The 21,963-nt window shown below is 36.5% G+C and overlaps 1 protein-coding gene across 2 annotated transcripts in view; it reads right to left on the bottom strand.

Annotated features, from left to right (window-relative positions):
- PAK3 (p21 (RAC1) activated kinase 3) overlaps positions 1-21,963 on the bottom strand; it is a 137,539-nt gene that overhangs the window by 40,355 nt on the left and 75,221 nt on the right. For both annotated transcript variants that reach the window (XM_033201166.1, XM_033201167.1), the window contains exon 12: positions 14,906-14,969. In XM_033201166.1, the coding sequence (XP_033057057.1) occupies positions 14,906-14,969 (64 nt within the window). The remainder of the gene's footprint in view (positions 1-14,905; positions 14,970-21,963) is intronic.

A 21,963-nucleotide genomic window follows, 5' to 3' on the forward strand; every position in this document is an offset into this window, starting at 1 on the left:
CTCCCAACATATTTCTGCACCCCAGTTCTGATGCTTTTCTGTATTCTAACAATTTAAAATTCTATGGGCATAAATATCAATCTCTCCTTCAAGAGATCTCAACTTCCTTCAAGATTCATCTATTAAAGCTCTCTTATTGCTCACTGCTGGGTTGAGAACAGTAGTCTTCACTCCCACTCATTCAAACCTCCCCTGGTTCAAGGCCTACTAGTTCCTAGTTCTCAGACGTTGATTAAGTAATTTAGTTTCTTGTCATTTAGGATTAAAGGAGGATTAAATGTATATAGTTCTGGCATATAGTGATTTCCCAATAAATATTAGCAATAATGATAATTATTATTTAGTTGATTATTTCCTAACATATTCATTAAGTTCTCAAATGCTAGCGTATGAATCATAAGAAAGCTCTGTAAGTATCTGGGAGTTTTCAAGATATTTGATGTTTCAAAATTCATAACAAAAAAATGACAATTACCTGAGAACAGCTAATTCAAATATCACATATACTTCCTTTTAGCTAGAATTATATCAACTTGTAATTATATTGGATATCACATGATGATTAAAAGCTTTCATTAGCAGTTACATGTATTTTTGCTTAATAAAGTACAATAAATAAACAATAAATATAGTTCAATCATCAAAATTATTTATAATCTGGGGTTTACAAAGACAAATAATTGAAGGGATCTTGGTGAAGTTGGGAAGCACTCTCCTTGTAATAACTGAAGCACAGTAGTGTATACTCCCAAAGAAACAATCTTCATGCCAACCATGTTGCACTGATTCCCAAAGATGAGCTTTGCAACAGCCTGGGGTATATCAAAATATCTCCATGCATATATTTACAAAATAAAACTTTAATTCACTTTAATTTTTAAAAGTTGGTGTCATTTTTGTTCCATATGAAATATAAAGTAGTTTTTTGTAATTCTGTGAAGAAAGTCAGTGGGAGCTTGATGGAGATAGCATTGAATCTATAAATTACTTTGGACTGTATGGCCATTTTCACAATATTGATTCTTCCTATCCATGAGCATTGAATGTTTTTCCATTTGTTTGTGTCCTCTCTTGTTTCCTTGAGCAGTGGTTTGTAGTTCTCCTTGAAGAGGTCCTTCACATCCTTGTAAGTTGCATTCCTAGGTATTTTATTCTTTTTGTAGCAATTGTAAATAGGAGTTCACTCATGATTTGGCTCTCTGTCTATTATTGATATATAGGAATGCTTGTGATTTTTGCGCACTGATTTCGTATCATGAGACTTTGCTGAAGTTGCTTATCAGCTTAAGGAGATTTTGGGCTGAGATGAGGGGGTCTTCTAAATATATAATCATGTCATCTGCAAACAGAGACAATTTGACTTCCTCTCTTCCCATTTGAACACCCTTTATTTCTTTTTCTTGCCTGATTGCCCTGGCCAGAACTTCCAACACTATGTTGAATAGGAGTGGTTAGAGAGGGCAACTTTGTTTTATGCTGGTTTTCAAAGGGAACGCTTCCAGCTTTTGCCCATTCAGTATGATATTGGCTGTGGGTTTGTCATAAATAGCTCTTAATGTTTTGAGATATGTTCCATCAATACCTAGTTAATTGAGAGTTTTTAGGATGAAGGAGTGTTGAATTTTATGGAAGGCCTTTTCTGCATCTATTGAGATAATCAGGTTTTTGTCACTGGTTCTGTTTATGGGATGGATTACGTTTACTGATTTGTGTATGTTGAACCAGCCTTGCATCCCAGGGATGAAGCTGACTTGATGGTGGTGGATAAGCTTTTTGATGTGCTGCTAGATTCAGTTTGCCAGTATTTTATTGGGGATTTTCACATCAATATTCATTAGTGATATTGGCCTGAAATTTTCAATAACTAGGACAATCCTAAGTGAAAAGAACAAAGCTGGAGGCATCATGCTACTTAACTTCAAACTATACTACAAGGCTACAGTAACAAAAACAACATGGTACTGGTACCAAAACAGATATATAGACCAATGGAATAGAACAGATGCCTCAGAAATAATGCCACAGATCTACAACTATGTGATCTTTGACAAACCTGACAAAAACAAGCAATGGGGAAATGATTCCCTATTTAATGAATGGTGTTGGGAAAACTGGCTGGCCATAAGCAGAAAACTGAAACTGAACCCCTTCCTTACACCTTACACAAAAATTAAGTCAAGATGGATTAAAGACTTAAATGTAAAACCTAAAACCATAAAAACCCTAGAAGAAAACCTAGGCAATACCATTCAGGAGATAGACATGGGCAAAGACTTCATGATTAAAACACCAAAAGCAATGGAAGCGAAAGCCAAAATTGACAAATAGAATCTAATTAAACTAAAGAGCTTCTGCACAGCAAAATAAACTATCATCAGAGTGAACAGGCAACCTACAGAATGGAAGAAAAGTTTTACAATCTACCCATCTGACAAAGGGCTAATATCCAGAATCTACAAGGAACTTAAACAAAATTTACAAGAAAAAAACAAACAATCCCATCAAAAAGTGAGCAAAAGATATGAACAGACACTTCTCAAAAGAAGACATTTATGCGGTCAACAAACATATGAAAAAAAGCTCATCATCACTGGTTGAGAAACGCAAATCAAAATCACAATGAGATACCATCTCACACCATTTAGAATGGCGATCATTAAAAAGTCAGGAAACAACAGATGCGCGAGGGGATGTGGAGAAATAGGAATGCTTTTACACCACTGGTGGGAGTGTAAATTAGTTCAACCATTGTGGAAGACAGCGTGGCTATTCCTCAAGGGTCTAGAACCAGAAATATCATTTGACCCAGCAATCCCATTGCTGGGCATATACCCAAAGGGTTATAAATCATTCTACTATAAAGACATGTGCACACGTATGTTTATTGCAGCACTATTCACATTGGGTTGGAACCAACCCAAATGCTCATCAATGATAGACTGGATAAAGAAAATGTAGCACATATATACCATGGAATACTATGCAGCCATAAAAAGGATGAGCTAATGTCCTTTGCAGGGACATGGATGAAGCTGGAAACCATCATTCTTAGCAAACTAACACAGGAACAGAAAACCAAACAATGTATGTTCTCACTCATAAGTGGGAGTTGAACAATGAGAACACATGGACACAGGGAGGGGAACATCACACACCAGGGCCTGTTGAGGGGTGGGGTACTAGGGGAGGGATAGCATTAGGACAAATACCTAATGTAGATGGCGGGTTGATGGGTGCAGCAAACCACCATGGCAGGTCTATACCTATGCAACAAACCTGCATGTTCTGCACATGTATCCTAGAACTTAAAGTATAACTAAAAAAAAAAGGGAAAGTCAGTGTCATGCAGCACTATAGGATGTAAGGATGCCAAAACTCAAACTAATAAAGATAGGGGTTAAAATTCCTAATTCTCTGGTGTATTGGGTCTGGTGTGCTAAAATGGGCAACACTGTCAATTTGATTTTTATGCTAAACATTTAATTACATTGATCCCTATTAACTCTCCACTCCAGTTATATTAAAGCCAGATTCCTGAGGAAGAACATGTTTTTATGATAGGTATTGTTTTTATTCCAAATCTCAGTCCCTCAGATACCACAAAGTAATCATGCATTATCAGGACTCAAAGGAAAATAGAGAACATTCAGTTTAACTTCCTCATTACAAATGAGAATTCTGAAGCTCAGAAAGCAGGAAGGATAGACCTATGATAACATAGCAAGTAAGTAACAAAGGTCTCCTAACTTGAAGTTAGAAATCTTTCAGTTAACTATACAATGATTAAGAATACTAAACCAACAGATTTCTCAACCATGGGACCCATCATCAATTAAAATGTGATAAGTACTTCTGGGTTCTTGGCATCACATTAGATTCTTTATTAACAGTCTCTCCCTGACATGACCAAGCGCTTACTACTCAAATGGAAACACTGGCATCTAGCCTGAAGGGTCCAGAAAGAAACAAATAATTCACAGTTATCCTTTTTCCTCACAAAGTAAGTCAGTTTCATTATCAGGAATCTTGACGAGGTTTTGATGTTTCCCACCAAGTGCCAATGTCAAGCCATGACCATGAGTAGTTGCAAAAGCAGCAACGTGGTAGGACTAATAACTTAGATAAGTCACTTTGATTTCACCATGGAAATGGATTAGAGAAAAAGAAGGGCAAAGAAGTGAGCCTAGGAAAAAGCTCATATACTGGGAGAAAACAAAAAAGGCAAGAGGTCTAAAGCCTCAATTAAGTCCAAGAAGAGTCTGGTAGGAATAAGAATCAGGGAGCCAGAAAGATAGGCAAAATTCCCATTAAAGTTTTACAAATACAAATCTGGTGCTAATGAGGTCATAGTCAGGGATTAAACCCCAGATAGGATGGTTATTTTTTACATGTACTCCTATTGCTGCTGCTGCTATAAAAAGGCTATTTCACTTATTGAGCAATATTCTCTGCAACTCTCTATAATGATCTCACTTAATGCCCACCCTGTACAACTCTATGAGATAAATTAGATTCTCCTCACTTTGCAAATGAGGACATTGAAACAAAGAAATGTTAAGTAGGTTGCCTAAGGTTGCACAATCAGCAGCTGAGCTTAAAACTGCATTACTTTGTCTCCACAACCCATGCTCTTAATCACCACTTCATGTTTTGCCATAGATCTTTAGCATTTTTACCTCAGTGCTAAAGGCAATTGTGGTACTTCTCAAAACTCATGTTTGTACCTGTTATGCTAAGCCACCTCCCCAAAATGTTTATCTTGCCTTTAATTTTCTACTCACTTTGTTCACAAGCCATTTAGTTTGTCTCACGACATGGTATGTCTTATTTCTTTGTATAACCACACACAGGTTGTTGTTCTGTTTGCCAACTCAATTAAGATTGGTCATGTGGCTGAAAATGAACTGCTGTTTTTAGAAATAGACTTTATCTTTTGCTGAATATTTAAAAAGTTACTACTTGTAGGCTCCTATCTAGGTATTGTCTCACTATATTTGTGCAGCTGACATAAAAACAGATTATATATCTATATTTGTATGTATATAGCTTGATACTACCATATAGTTACTTGTTTTGTTGAGAGATATGTTCTTTGGGGCTCAGGAATGGTGTTATCATCACATATAATAACTTTTCCAAAGAGAGAGTTCTGGCGTTTTCCTTTGTATAATTTACTTCTAAAAAATGCATCTCTAAATTTAAAAAAGAAAATTATGTAAAATCATGTTATCTCAGTACTGCTCTAAGTACACAGAATGTAGCTGGGGCCAGATGGTATAGTCTTTAATTACTAAGATTATAAATCACAACAGGGAATTTTCTGTTCTTTAGCTAGGGCATGACTTTTCTCAGAGTATTCATGGTCATCTAATTTTAAAGAGAGCTGTAACACATTATGGGTGTGGGGTCAGGGAGCTTGGTGGGTTATAATCCAGTGATAATGAGGCCACAATTACCAGACTTAATCCCTGGAAAGGCCAGATAACTCTCGGCTACTCACTCCAACATTAAATCTAAGCAGCTGTTTCACAGTGTGTGCCATTGGATTCAAGAGGCCTGGACAGGAAAGGGGGCAGGTGGCTTAAAACAAGCTCATTACTGTGGCTGGAAAAAACAACTTAACGTGCAAACTCTGCTAATGGTGTTTGATTGAGTGGCATCATCTTTCTTTACAAGGGACAGCACACAACACAGTGCATTTAAGAGCATTAAGTAGAACAAAGAGCACCTTCCACTGCTCCATAAACATTGTTCTTCACAAATGCTAATATATTTCCAATCTCCTACATCACAAAGCCTTTTATAGAGCTCAGACTACATCTATTTAGTGCTTCATAGCAGTGTTCTACCTTGTGTGGCCCAAAATAGATCCGATGAAGAAGCAAATACTTTTGGGGTGGGTGGTCCTACCCAAAGAATCACTTCTATAAGCGCACTAGACACCACTCTTGCCCATAGTTTCCTGAACAACCAAAAAAAAAAAAAAATCAGAGGTTTTATTCTCAGCACTCTGAGTTCTATGGTACACACTGCTTTGTCAGGTTCTCTAAATGATACTGTTATTCATCAAGTCTTTTAAGAAATAAGTTTCAAAGCTATTCATCTTCAATATGAGACTTTCATGTTACAGTAAGAAGAAAGGGACTTCTCACTGAGTAGCAGAGATAAGTCTGAAAAATACCTAATATTATATATTTAGTTTCTGAAGTCTTAAAACTAAAACTAATTTAGAGAGATGGGGACTGAGGCCTTGATTACACATGAGCTAGTAGCAAAATTTGTTTGCAATTATTGATGAATTGAACATATCATCATTCTATATAATGATATGATTGACAAAGATCCAGATGTTAGACAAAATTCCTTTGCTGAGATATATATCTATGTGTAAGAGAAAAATGATTTCCAGAAATGCTCCCATTGTCACTTTCTGTCAAACATAGCTGCATAGCTAATCTAACCTATGGAGAGATATAACATGCAACAAAGATACTTTGGCATTATAGACATGGACTACATTGGCTAATTAATTCTTCAGGATACCCTTTTGTTTTGCCACATGCTTTCTTGTTATAGTTCCTTTCTTATTTATTTTCCTTTTAAAAAAGTCAGTGTGGGAGTGTTTTTATTATAGTACTATAATCCCAAATAAGTGAATACAGCTGTGTTGGCAAAGGTGCAGGCAAACCGGCACTCTCATACATTGTTGATGGTGTGTTAAATAAACAAATCTCTAGGGACGGTAACTCAGAAAGAAAAATGCACGTATCCTTTTACATAACAATTCCACTTTTAGGAATCTATTCTAATGGTAAGTTTGTATAAAATGGTTTACTTGTAAGGATCTTCACAGAAGCCTTGTTTATAATAGCAAAACATCAAAAGCAAATTAAATGTCTATGTCCATTTAGGGCCTAGTTCAATAAATTGTGGTACATTCAAATAACAAAACACTGTGCATCTGTTTAAAAAGTATGAGGTACAAACACAGAACCATCTCTAAAACACAGAAACACAATAAAAAAGGAGATATATAGTATGTTACCACTTGTGCTAAAAATATACCTACAACAAACATACATGCATGCGCAGAAATGCACCACATATATCCAAATACAAGATAAGGATTTCTCCTCCCAATTTTTCCTCACAAAAATGGAGCTGCCTTATATGCAAGTTCTTACAAAAATCTTTCATGTAATTGGTACTTATCCATATTCATTTATTTTTAACTATAAAATACAGTTTGGAAAGGACATATTAGGTTGATATCTTCTCAATTAATGATAGTTTTGGATGCTCATAGAGAGTACCTGTCAGAATTACAAAGAAAGGATGTGAATAAGTTATTTTGGATGGTATGACTGCATAACTGCAAGTGTTGGATGTCGTAAACAAGCTATTAAAAGACCTCTGTTATAACCAATGCAGTGAAAGGGGCTCCCATTAGCTAAAGATGAAATAGTTTGACCACCATAAACAGTAATGGATGCAACTCAGTGAAACATATTGACAATATAAAATTTTAAGACTTTATAAAGATATTTAATAAAATTCCCCTACTAAAAATATCAAAATACCCCTCATCGAACACTTTCGTATGTAACTCCATGCTAACTCTTTATAATGAAAGCTGGCAATTTAAAAAGCAAGCATTTGGCCAGGCATGGTGGCTCTCACATGGAATCCCAGCACTTTGGGAGGCTGAGGTGGGTGGATCACTTGAGGTCAGGAGTTCAAGACCAGCCTGGTCAACATGGTGAAACCCTGTTATCTACTAAAAATACAAAATTAGCTGGGCATGGTGACACACACCTGTATTCCCAGTTACTCGAGAGGCTGAGGCAGGAGAATCCCCTGAATTCCGGAGGTGGAAGTTAGAGGAGCAAGTTAAATGACAACAAATGAAACTAACAGACAAATCCAGAAAGTGCCACATTTTACAAGACAATAACCAGTTTCTTCAACAAGATAATGGTAGTGGAAAAATAAAGGAGACTGCTTCAGGGTACATAGAGTTATGATACACAACATTTGTAACATGTAGATCTCCTTTGGATGTTGATTTGAACAAATCAATTATAAAAATAGCGTTTTGTTGCAAGTGGAGAATTCTGATTATAGACTGGGAGTTAAATGATATGAAGCAATTGTTAATTGTTTGTAGATGTTATGATGGCATTGTGATTTTATTAAAAATTGTTGATAAATATTTAATCTGAGTGATAAGAATACAGGAGTTCCTGTGTTATTTTCCCTATTTTTGTGTAAGTATGACAATTTGTAATAGAAATTTTTAAAAGTCACATAGTAGATAGTAAATATATGTCGTGAAGACCTAAATATACACCCACAGGACAAGTTCAAAAAACAATAATCTTAATGTTATATGAATGGGTAATTGTGACTAGGAATAAATATCCAGGAACAGAATTATATCTGGGTTCAATATCTCAAATATCCTAGATGGAAGCCAGGCAATATATTTGAATAACTGGTTGAAGACTCAAAAATAATCTCTAGTGATTACAAAAAGAATGATATTAAAGACACATAAGAAGATTTTGAATTATACCATTCGTGAAATATGAGTGTAGAAAAATCTCTACATAATAATACTTTATATAAGTGGTTTTAAATATGTAAATGAAAGTAAATTAACAAACATCATAAGTAGACTTCAACCATATATATATAGATATATCTACATACATATATATCTATATATCTATCTACCTATATAAAACAGTTTATGTATTCAGGTGCATCAAAAAGCTTTTTAAAATTATCTTATTGTGTTACCTTATATTTGAGCATATATGCTGGGGCAGTGTTGCAGACCTTAGGGATACCAAAGTGAATGAAACCTACAGTCTGAAGTAAGTATTCATTCAAACAAAACTTCTCATAAACCCTATTCGTTAAATTCCTATACCCTCTAATGTCACTCTCAAGTGTACCCTCCTCTAAGAATCCATCATACCCCCTCACTGGTTGTAAATAATTTGTTCTTCCTCTCTCTCCACAGAGCTCTTTGTAATTTCTTCACAATACTTATTATATTCTGTTCTATATAATAGCAACATATGAGTGTGTCTCTCATCCCTAATAATAACTAGCATTTACTGAGCAATTAATGATGTGCCATGTACTGTGCTAAGGACTTTAAATGGCTTCTCTTATTTATTTTTACAACCTTATGAGATACGTGCATTCTGCTTACAATGGATGAGAAAACTGATGCTTAGGGAAATTAAATAATTTATCTACAGCCCTGAGTTCAGAATCCTGTCTCTTTCTTTTTCTTCAAGTTTTTCAAAAATTCTCCCTTTATTTGTCTACATTCCTCAAAGTTTCAAGCAATTTTACATGTCTAGACAAGCTAAGGTATAAGTGGTGAATACATGCTGGCACAGATATATCTGTAGGATTCAGAAAAACAAAAGACAGAAAAGGTCAATTAGGACCATGCCAGCCAAAGAGGGATTCATATGAGAGATGACAGTGAAGATGAGTGTGTGAATAAAATATAGAGGAAAGGTACATCATTGGGGTAGGTGTTCATCTTATTTCTTGATACAACTCTTCTTTTCTCCCTGTCAAATATTCAGTGGGACCACAAGTATAGAGGTCACTGTGAACTCCCAGAACCTGATTCTTAACTGCCGCTCTACATTACACATAGTAGGCACTCATTAAAAGTTCACTGATGTTAAAAAGATACATGTTAAACCAGATCCTCTGAGCTGCTTCCTCAAAAATATTTTTCTATTATAATGTTGAAGAGAAAAAACAATATGAACCTGAAAGAGAAAAAAGGCCTGTTTTTCAGTGCATTCTCATTTAAGGAAAGACCCTAACCTGAATTCAAATACATTAATGAGAAATCTGTGAGGACAGCTGTCAACGTTGTAAATTCAGCCCTCTGTTACATAGCTATTGCTTATTCAGGAATTACACAGGGTTGCCAATGATAGCCATTGACTGAAATAAATATTTGATTTTGTTGTCTCATTCTACCTCATTATTAAACAAGTGATTTTATATAACTATTCTAGAAAGTAAAGATTTTCAAGTCCACACCAGATATATTTCTGACAAACTCATGTTGTTGAGTTAATGATAATTTTGGGGTACCTGACTTTTTTTTCTTTCCTTATTTTTTTAACTTTGCATAAATTTGCTCAAAATGTCTGGATTTGGTGGCCAATTATAGAACACTTTTCACAGCAAACCCAGTGAAACAATGTCATTTTTAGCCTTCAACTCACAGCTATGGCCTCAAATGATTAGACATGTGATTCTGAACTTGATTTATGGAAGATGGAGCCCAATTCTCTGGCCCCAGGCGTGAATGCTGGGATGGCAGAAACCCATGCTGGAGAAAAATTTAGTTTTCGAAGTAAATGAGGGTGATTAATGGAGAGACTCTTCTCAAATCCAGCTCCTGAGAGTGAGTGAACTGTTGTGCTCTCTGAAATTGAGAATAAGATACTGGGGCTGATTATTCCTAACACCAAATGATTATGACAACAATTTTGAATGTCACTATAATAATAGGTAAGGCAAACACAATTAAAAATACAGATTTAATTTAAAAAAAACTCTATACATTGAGAGTAGAGACTAGTTTATATAACTTAGGCCAGTAATTAATGAAAACAAAATCAGTTGAAAGTCATTTAAGTAAAAAGAAAATTAATATAAGTGGGAGGTGTTTTTTTTGTTGTTGTTGTTCCAGAAAGAAACAAGTCAACTTTTTGTCAACTGAGGGAAAACAACCTACTAAGATCAAAAAAATAAAATTAGCAAATTAAATAAATGATAAAATCATAGTAAACAGATTTAAGCCAGTAGATTATATCTTAAATACATCTTGATTTTACATTATGACCATTTGGGTTGTGGGGTGTGTATAAAAATGGGCAGTAGAATGTGAAGCCAACATGCTTGAAGAAGACAGATATGCAGCACACACAAATACCCAGAGAATAAAGGAATCAGATGTGGTGAGGCCGACCAAGTCATTGTGAAAGACAAAAATATGAAGACACACTGAGGAAAAACAGGGAAAGACAGACAGACACAGGAGGAGCAAGATAGGCATGTATATACACATGTAAATACAGAGGACAGAGGAAAGGGATAGCTAGAAAGACAAACATTTTCTTTTTTATTTTTTAAATTTTACTTTAAGTTCTGGGATACAAATGCAGAACGTGTAGGTTTATTACATAGGTATACGTGTGCCATGGTGGTTTGCTGCACCTATGAACTCAACATCTAGGTTTTAAGACCCGCATGCATTAGCTATTCACCCTAATGCTCTCACTCCCCTCGTCCCCCATCCCCTTTCCAGCCCCGGTGTGTGTTGTTCCCCTCCGTGTCCACATGTTCTCATCGTTCAACTCCCACTTACGAGAGAGAAGATGCGGTAGAAAGACAAACAATTTTCATTAGCTCAACAAATATTTATTGAGGCAAAAACAGGCCCACAGAGATAGAGTTGGCAGACAGCTTTGCAGTTCTTTGAATCTGGCCAAAGTGAATCTAGCTGTTGATCATAACTGCACAAAATTGTTTTTGAGGGCCTACTAAGTGCAAAAGCACTGTGCTAAACACTAAAGAAGACAAAAGTAGAAATACAATAGACTCCATACCCTCTAAGGACATATTAAAAAGTTGTGTTGGGCCTATGAGTGAACTATCTGCTACTTTATCTTTCTTTAAAATGATGAACTTGCTGGGAATTTAAAATAGACCTTTCCGCAGTGGCAAGCAGGATTTATGCTTCGATTTTTCATTTTAGATTATGAAGGCTGTACAAAGAGACTCAGAGATAGAGAACTTTCCTTTTCATCTTTAAAAGTCACAGGCATAAATAATAGCCAAGAGAGGAAATCTCTTTGTTACACAAAGTTGCTTGGTGGCCTGATCTTTGTTCTTGGCAAAATTAGTCTTGTTTCATCACCTAGTATCTGGGAGATATCTGAAACCATCTTGTACTTTTTCCTTTTAAAATTTAATGCTATTTTTGGCTCAGTTGGCTTTTAGTTGGAACAATCAAGACAAAGTTATAACATCTCCCACTCTCCAAAAAACAACCATGGAAAAACACTTTACAAATAAATAAACAACTCCCAGTTAAGGCTACAACTAGAGCATTACTGCCTATTAGAAATATAATATGAGCCATGAGCCATGAGCCCTATTTTAAATTTCTTAGAGCTACATATTTAAAAGTTTTTAAAAGGTGAAATTAATTTTCATAATATATTTTCTTTAATCCAATGTATGCAAAATATCTCAACATGTAATCAATAAAAATGTATTGAGATATTTTACATTCTTTTTTCATACTAAGGTTTTGAAATCAGGTGTGCCTTTTATACTTATAGTACATCTCCTTTTGGACTAGCCACATTTCAAGTGCTCAATAGCCAAATGTGGTTACTGGCCACCATACTGGACGACAATGATTTGGAGTACTACTTCTTTTTTTTTTTTTTTTTTTTTTTGAGACGGAGTCTTGCTCTATCACCAGGCTGGAGTGCAGTGGCCGGATCTCAGCTCACTGCAAGCTCTGCCTCCCGGGTTTACGCCATTCTCCTGCCTCAGCCTCCAGAGTAGCTGGGACTACAGGTGCCCGCCACCTCGCCGGCTAGTTTTTTGTATTTTTTAGTAGAGACGGGGTTTCACGGTGTTAGCCAGGATGGTCTCGATCTCCTGACCTCGTGATCCACCCGTCTCGGCCTCCCAAAGTGCTGGGATTACAGGCTTGAGCCACCGAGCCCGGCCTTGGAGTACTACTTCTAAGTGGATTGAATATCCTTTCCCTTCCTATTGTTAGCTCTACCAGAGACTCAACCAGATGAAAATAAAATCTAAAAGCCAACTTTTGTTTTCTAAGTCCCTTTAGTACATAATACTGTCTTTTTGCAATCTGTCTGGTGGTATTTACCCTTTAGGCATGAAGAAGGAGAGTTGAGGTTTGTATATGAACTTGGGAAGGTATAGCTTTCTTACCTAAGTAAAACAACCAGTCCACCAGAAGTAGACAGGGAAAATTCCTGGTGGGAGAAAATGGCTCTAGAAGCTGGCCCCGCTCTGCACTTGGTTGAATTGAGTAAGCTTGCCTCAAGGTTCTTCTGGTACCCTATATCCCTCTGTCAAGCACTTATCAGTATAGACTGTAAGTCCTTGAGGGCCCACACCATCATTACCCATCTCTGTCTTTCTAGCACCTAGCATAGTGCCTAGAACATAGTGCTCAAGAAATATCTGCTAAACAAATAAATGAGTTCACATAAATTCAGTTTCTTATGTGCACTAGCCACATTCCAAGTGCCCCATAGCCACACACAGCCAATGGCTACCATATTAGACAGCACAGATATAGAACATCTCTATCATCACAGTAAATTCTATTGTTTATCACTGTTTTAGAATGAGTAGAAATATTAATTTGACCCATTCGGTGACAGGGAGCTTCTAGAGACCACAAAACTCTTTTTTTGTGTGAGCAAATAAGAATACATTTTAGCCCCCTGGAAAGTTCAAATACAATGTCATTATGGTTTTGACTGGAAGAATAAACTTGGCCATGCATTTCTTCTTGAGTTTGTCTCCCTTAGGGTCTTCTCATCTTGATTCCCGCCAGGCAGTTTCCATGAGTGCCTCTCCTATTCTCTAGCCCAAATGTCTAATGAATGCTTTCCCTTATTTCCTGAGATATACTGTCAATTTCAAAAGAAACTTTAGTACGAAAGCTAGGGGGAAAAACAAAGAAAATATAAAATCATGAAAAACAGTCAAGCTTATATATGATATATACTTTTTTGAACCTAAGTATGTCAGGAAAAGCAGTGTGGTTCTTGAAGAAATTCTACCTTCTCTTACCCTAAAATAATGAGATTGTAATGGCTGATGGGCTAGCACAATTTTGCAAGCATATTGGCTGTAACCCTTTGTCTTCAGCCCCTTGCCTCAGCCAGGAAAAGTCTGAGGTGACATCTTTGTTTCTGACATACAGTAGTTGGTATCCCTGAATATGCGTCTCACTCCTCATTTAACAGTGTCCATTAAGAATATTCCATTTTCCTTTAAATAAAACTTTTCCCTGTTTCAAATGCTGTTGCCTGCTCAGATTCACCTGCCTAGTTTCACGTTGAGGCCTGAGAGACATGCATGAGTACAGCTGACTTGCAGAACTGGTGACTCCTGCCTTCAGCCTTAGTGAATAATCTAATGCAATAGTTCCCATGTCTTGCTGATTATCAGGATTATCTGAGGAACTTTTGTAAAGTTCAGATCACTGAACCCCACTCCAGACTTCTAAATCAAAGCTTTGGCAGTGGGGCCTGGGAATCTTTATCTTTAACAAGTATACTAAGTGAAAATGATGCACTAGGTCTCATTTAGGGATTATTGTCTGTTTCCTCCATACTCAGTCAACTCTGCCTACCTCTGGATCATTCCATAAGGACATTCCCCACCCTCACTTTGTCACTCTACATTTTGACAATAAAACAGGATCTTAATCATACCATCCATGGAGCTGTAGGGGGAACTGCGATAAAGGGGTTTTTTATGTAAGCTAGAAGTTTCCATAATCCTACTGCTTTTTCTAGAGAAATCTGTTTGTATCTTCTAACTACATAGGATCGAGATGTCCCCACAGAATTTACTGTCAGGCCAACAATAATGAAGATTTCAGCAGGATGTATTCCTAGGTTAATGAACAGTCAGCCCTCCCCTGAAAGGCCAATACTGAGAATGCAAGACACAAATATAATCTAGGAAATGAGAAGCATAATTTATGTGAAACCCAAGCTCTTACTGAATTTTAATTTTAATGTATGTTGCTTGTACTCATCTTTTTATATTTCAAGTAACAATCACTTACCCTTGACCAATTTTTTCAAATCTTGTGTATTTTTTCTTTGGGTCCCCAACACTCACAATGCTTCCTAAGAGACGGGTGGAGAGAGAAGAAAAGAGGAGGAGGTGGAAGAGAGAAGAGAGAGAGAGAGAGAGAGAGAGAGAGAGAGAGAAATGGAAATTGATTGACTGTTTTTTAATTTAATAATGAAAATTAAGATGCCAGAGTCAGTGACAATAAAACATTAGACAAATACTCCCATGTGATTTCTATAATTTATATAAAATGACACTTTCTACTTATTAAAATAACAAATAATTTTATAGTATTAAAGTAGTAATAATAACTCATTTTGCTTATATTCAAAATTACTGATATTTGGAAAACAAAACTTGTCACAACCCAACATCTATAAAAAGTTCTCATGATACTATATATTAGGATATAAAAGCCATCTAAGAAAGGGATGGAGCTGGAGGTCATGATCCTAAGCAAACTAATGCAAGAAAAGAAAACCAAATACTGCATGTTGTCACTTAAAAGTGGCACTTATAAGAGCTAAACAATGAATATACATGAGTATAAAGATAGGAACAATAAACACTGGGGATCACTAGACAGGGGAGAATGGGAGAAGGGCTGAAGAACTACCTATTGGGTAGTATGCTCACTGCCTGGCTGTAGGCATCATTAGAGTCCCAAGCCTCAGCCTCATACAATTTACCCATGTAACAAACCTGCATGTGTACCCTTTAATCTATAACAGAAGTTGAAGTTATAAAATACAAAAATGTGCTCAGTCTCATAAATATTCCGGAAAATACACATTAAAACCAGAACGAATTAACACTACAGACTGATCAGAATGGCTAAAATTGAAAAGGTTGTCAATACCAAATGTTATCAATGATGTAGAGCAATTGGAACCCTTGTGCACTGATGCTGGGTACATAAATTGGTATAATCGCTAAAAAACAATCTAAGAACTTATCCACACTATTTAGTAAAATCACTATCCTCTCTGAATTGAAGTTAAGCACTATGCTATATCCAATTCTGCTGGACAAATATCTATTGAGTATTTACTATGTACCCAGTACAGTGCTAAGGGTGTGGGGATGGAAATGAGTCTAATGAAGAACAAAGTATGATCATAAAGTAATGAGACCCATGCATTTTCAAAACATACATTACTGAACCTAAGACACTGTTAGTGCTCCAAGATTTGAACAGATTTACTGACATATGATTTACATACCATAAAGTTCAATGACCTAGAGTGTGCAGTTGAATGTTTTTAACATATTTACTGAGTTGTGTAAATGTCATCATGATCTAATTTTAGAATTTTTCATTATTCCAGAAAGAAACTTTGTACCTGTTACTTGTTAGCAGTTACTCCCCATCCTCCCTCAGCTTGCCAAAACATACCTCGGCAACCACTAATCTACTTTCTGTTTCTATAGATTGCTCCAAACATTTTTAGTAAGTTTATAAGCTACATAAGAAAACTATTAATTGATCATATTTGGCTCTTTAAAAATATTAGTTTTGCTATTTCAAAAAAAATCCAATCCATCACTCAGAGGATGAATACTTGCTATCACTCAGAATAAATACTACAGAAGTGGCATTGACTCCTCAATGCAGTGTTCAAATAGGTCCAGAAAAAACTTGGGATTATAGAACCATCGTGGGAATAAGGGTGCAGCTTCTCAAGGGTACTACTTTGAAGGGCATCATTTATTTGGATGCCTCTGGCCCGCCTTTCTTTTGGAAGCAAACATGTCAGTATAATTACCTTTGAGTTATATCTTACTAACACATAGTACAAGTAAGTGTACGGTTGGTTGGTAAGACAAGATTTTCACATATGAACTAATCAAGAGAAGATCTGTAGATTCTATCTTCTAGTTGTCACTCGTATTCATACTCTTCTCTGTATGCCCATGGCCACTGTTATTGTTCGGGCCTTCAATACTTCTTATTCAAACAATTGTGCCAGTCATAACCTACTTATAGACTCTGCTTTCTCTAGTTCCTCTTACACCACGCCTTTGGAAAAGGGTGACCATATTATTCATAAAATGAGACTGTCCTGGACAGACTGAGATGTATAATAACTCTATATCAGAATGATTTTGCTCCACTGTTCATGATTCCTCAAAAGCTCCTGCCCACTGCAAGATCAAATCCAATTTCTGTAGTTAAACAGAGAGGCCCTTCACCATTCAGCATCATCTGGCTCCTATCTAACCAGTCTAGCTTATATTATTCTTTTTCTCCCCCTTACTACTTTATATCCTAGTAATGCTATCACTATCTAGTGCTTAGGTCTTTGCATGTGCTCCCCCTTTTCCTTTCCTATCTAACCCATGAATTCTTGTCATTAAATAAAATCTCAAATTATCCACCTCTATGAAGTCTTCTCTGATCATTTCACTGAGACTTACATGCTGCTTCTCGAGGGCAGGAACTTTGTCTTTTCATCCCTGTAACTTGGAGCCTAGAACAGTGGCTGCTACTAAACAAATATTTGTTGATTAAATGAATAAGAACAAGAAAATATGATTTCAGTGCTCAATTATATGCTACAGATAATACTTCATGCTAATTTATACAACAGTCTATTCTCTGGGCTGGTAGACAACTTAATTTAGACCTAACAGTAGACAGCATACCTTGAGAAAAATAATCAGTTAAACATTTCACGCATGGATTACTCATCAAGTTGTTGGTTTTTTTTTTTTTTTTTTTTTAATGAAAGTTCACTTTTCAATTAAGTTAAATAACACTTAGCTAATATATGGGTTGTTATAATGCTTTTTATTTTGTATTTCCACTATCAGTCTGTAGTACTGTCAGTCCATCTACTCAGTAGCCTGAGTTAGAAATCTGCGAGTCATCATTGACTCTTACTTTGTCTCTTACTATCACTTATCACATGTAGTTGTTCACCAAGGGCCTATATCTTGTTACCTCCTAGACGTCTTTTGAATGTGTTCCTTCCTCATTACTACTGCTTTAGTTGGGCTCTCATTATCTTTTCCCTGGGTTATTCCAACAGCCTCCTAGCTAGACTCCTAGTCTAGCTGCTGCCCCCTCTAGTCAAGGCTCTACATCTCTATCAGGATCCTCTAAGTGCAGACCTGATGATGTGATTCTCTGGTTCAGGATTACTTGATAGCTCCCTAACACCTACAGATGAAAGCCAAAACTCCTTGGCAATGCAAGGTTCCTAATCTGGCTCCCGCTTCATTCTCTTCTCATCATTTACCACTTCCTCACTAGAACTTTATGCTCTGAGCATGACAAACTAATGGTAGCTCACGATCAGCTCCTGCTTAAAAGTTCAGTTTCCTCTCCTACAACACCAGTGTCACCATATACCACCAATTCTTTATTCAAGTAACACCGAATAAGTCAGAGTTCCCAGACATATGCCTTCAAGTCTTCTTTACATGCCATTCGCTGCCTGAAATGTCCTTCCCATATTTTCTCTGTGGCAAGTTCCCAGTCATGCTTCAAAACTTTGTTTAGATGTTGCCTCTTCTAGGAAGCTTTCTCTGATCCCTTTGAATAATTAACAGCTTCACTTTTCTGTGCTACTACTGTATCTTCTCTCTCTCTGGCCCTGCTCTCTCTCTCTCTCTGTACTTAATATATTAGATGTCTATATCTATCTATTTGGAACTTTGACTTGCAAGAATTAGAACTAAAGGTTCCATAATCATCTGGCATCCATTCAATGTTGTATCTATGGCTAGAAATGTATCTGATATACATGATAGGAATTCCACAGTTCTTCCTGGTTCACTTAAGGTCTTGGTCACAATGTAACACTTGTGCTGAGTTACTCTCTGCACTAAGCAGTCATCTGCATAGGTTCCTTTGTGTGTGCATGGTATTTGATATCGCCTTTTAGACTATGTCTTAAGGACAAGGAGCCATGTCTTATTTATCTCTGTATCTTCAGTGCCTCCTCATACAATGCCATGTGTAGAATATATTGAATACTCAATGAATATTTTCCAAATTACAGTAAAATACAATTAGTTATTTCCGTTTGTAAATGCTCCATGGTTTAAGGCAAGGATTGGAGAATATATTTTACTTGAGCTATATCTATAGAATGCCACCAATTTAGCAATTTCTGAGTTGGCCTTTTTATTTTTCAACTTGTCTAACAGATTTCTATATAACTGAGAGCCATCCTTATTCAAATTAGCTATTAATGGGCAAGGGCCTGGACTTTTTTATTTTAATGAAATGATTTTAAAGTCACTTGAAGCCATAATTTTATTAAGCAATTTATAGTCTTCTAAAAGTTTTACTATTAAGTTACTAAGCAAACTTTTTTCCATATAGAAAAATCAAATAAGCTTCAGCTCAAGTCACTTTCTGAATTATGACCTATTCCAATTGGTGGGGTTCAGTTAATGTGGCTTTATGGTAATAAATTATTCAACCTTTATTTCCATGTTATGCAGGGGGAAAAAAACTGGAAATAAATCCTTTCACGAGGATTACCAAAAGACAACCATTTTGATGAGATTCCGCTTCTGAACTTAACTACTATTAAAATAAAATGGTGTCTCCACACCCATTGCCCTTCACAGCAGAGTGTGTGCTGCCATCTACTGATGTCAGGTAAGTATACTAGAGGCCTGGTTTACCATTCTCAATCACAAAACAAGCTTTTAAAGAGATCTTTTCCATTAGTTATTATAATTTGCTTTTGTAAATTATGATAGAGAAAAAACACTGTGACACAATAGGGAGAAAGTTTTTAAAAATCAGCAAATCAAAATCAAAAGAAAAAAAAGCAATACCAGAACAATTTCCTACCAGAACTTCCTAAATAAGAAAGAAACTATTCATTTTAAAGTACAGGTTTTAAGAACACTAAATACTTATATTTGAAAGTAGCATTTATGATATGAGTTCAGTGACAGAAAAGCCCATCAATATATTTTCTGACTAAGGTGAACTCCCACCATTAAAAGATTATCCTTTTAGCATAATGAAGATTTTGATTTCTGAGAAAAAGTAAAATAATTATCTAAACTGATATCAGTTCTATAGGAGGGTGAATTAGGAAAAAGGCTTTGAGTGGGGAATACTGAGGGAGGCGCGAGGCAAGGAGTTGGTGATTGTGGGGCCCAGAGGAAGGAGGTTGAAGACAAATTTCCTGTATTACACAACTTTACTGACAGTCAATGGCTTTTGAAATTTGTCACTAAAATGTGGGCATTTCCTTTTTTATTATATTTTAAGTTTTGGGGTACATGTGCAGAACGTGCAGTTTTGTTACATAAGTATACAGTGCTATGGTGGTTTGCTGCACCCATCAACTCGTCATCTATATTAGGTATTTCTCCTAATGCTATCCCTCCCCTAGCCCCCCACACCCCGATCCTAGTGTGTGATGTTCCCCTCCCTGTATCCATGTGTTCTCATTGCTCAACTCCCACTTATGAGTGAGAACATGCAGTGTTTGGTTTTCTGTTCTTGTTTCTTTATTTTTCAACAGATCGGGACAGATCACAATGAACAAGCCAGACCCAGGCTATTTGTCTGTGTAAAACCGAAAGATGACCTGTTCATTTCAGCCAATAATGATTCTTGGTCTGGCCACCACAATCAGTATCTGCATGGAAGATGAAGAATAGCTCTGTGGTCTGGGCTGCCCACCTCTTAGTAACCGGACCCCTGACACTGAAGGTGAGGATGATTTAGTAGAGGCTGCCATCTACTCTTCATCATGCTTATGAGGTCCACTCTGGTATGGGATATTGACCATCTTTCTACTTCCCTGTTTCCCTTTTTCCTCTCTTTTGCCTCTCAACACAGGCTGCTCTACTTTTTTCCCAAGCTCCAATGGGGCCCTTGAGTCCAAGATACTTGATGGCTTCTGTACAGTAATCATACATCTGGGATTATTCCTGGTTTCAATCATTCTGTCACACTGTTAAGACCCATAACCCCATTTTTATGCTGAAAAATATGATTGCTCTCACTCTAAAATAGCATAATAACAATTTTATACTACTGTTTATTGTGCTGGATGTCTTTTGTACTTTAACTCATTTAGTACTCACACAACCCCTATTATGTAGGTACAATTATTATCTCCATCTTTCAGATGAAGAAAATGATGTTTGGAGATGTAAGTGACTTGACTAAGGACATACAGCTAGTATAAGTCTAAGACTCAAACCCAGTGATGACTTATTTTAAAGCTTGACCCATTGTATTATATTATTAAGGCTTTATACTTATGTAGTAATAATTACCACTTATTGAGCCCCTATGATGTGCCTGGTACTGTTGCTGAGGTTTTTATATTATCATTATCCCCACTTTTAGATGAGAAAATGGAGGTCCAGAAAATTTAAATAACTGGCCCTAAGTGACACAGCTAATAGCAATGGTTCTGTGATTTAAATGTAGATCCTTCTGACTCCAATATCTGACCTCTTAACCATAGGATGAGCTCCTTAAAATCCATCCTATAGACAGAGTCTTGAAATGTAGTAATGGGCTAGGCTTGGTGGCTCCTTCCTGTAATCCCAGCACATTGGGAAGCTGAGGCAGGAGGACTACTTGAGCTCAGGAGTTCAAGACCAGCCTGGGCAACACAGCAAGACCCCATATGTACAAAAAATAATAAAAAAAAATAGCCAGGCATGGTGGCGTATACTTAAAATTATAGCTACCTGGGAGGCTGAGGTGGATTGTTTGAGCCACGAGGTCAAGGTTGCAGTGAGCTATGATTGTGCCAGTGTACTCCAGCCTGGGTAACAGAGCCAGACCTTATCTCTTACAAAAATGTAATTTTGTAAACATGTAGTTATGATTCTTATCTCCATTTCACAGGTTAAAAATTGAGGCTCAGAGGAGTTAAGTCACTTGTCTGAAGTTATCCTTAGACAAAGGTGTAATGGCAAAGAGAAGGCACAGAGAGGGTAATGGTGGAGCAGGAAAGTCTGACTTTGTGGACTTTAGAGTATAGTTCACTGGATCTGCTTCATGAGAAGCACTGCTCCATTTCTCAGCAGGTTCACTCTGACAAAATCTAT

This window comes from Trachypithecus francoisi, unplaced genomic scaffold, assembly GCF_009764315.1.
Source record: "Trachypithecus francoisi isolate TF-2019V2 unplaced genomic scaffold, Tfra_2.0 Lachesis_group6, whole genome shotgun sequence".
Taxonomy (NCBI): domain Eukaryota; kingdom Metazoa; phylum Chordata; class Mammalia; order Primates; family Cercopithecidae; genus Trachypithecus; species Trachypithecus francoisi.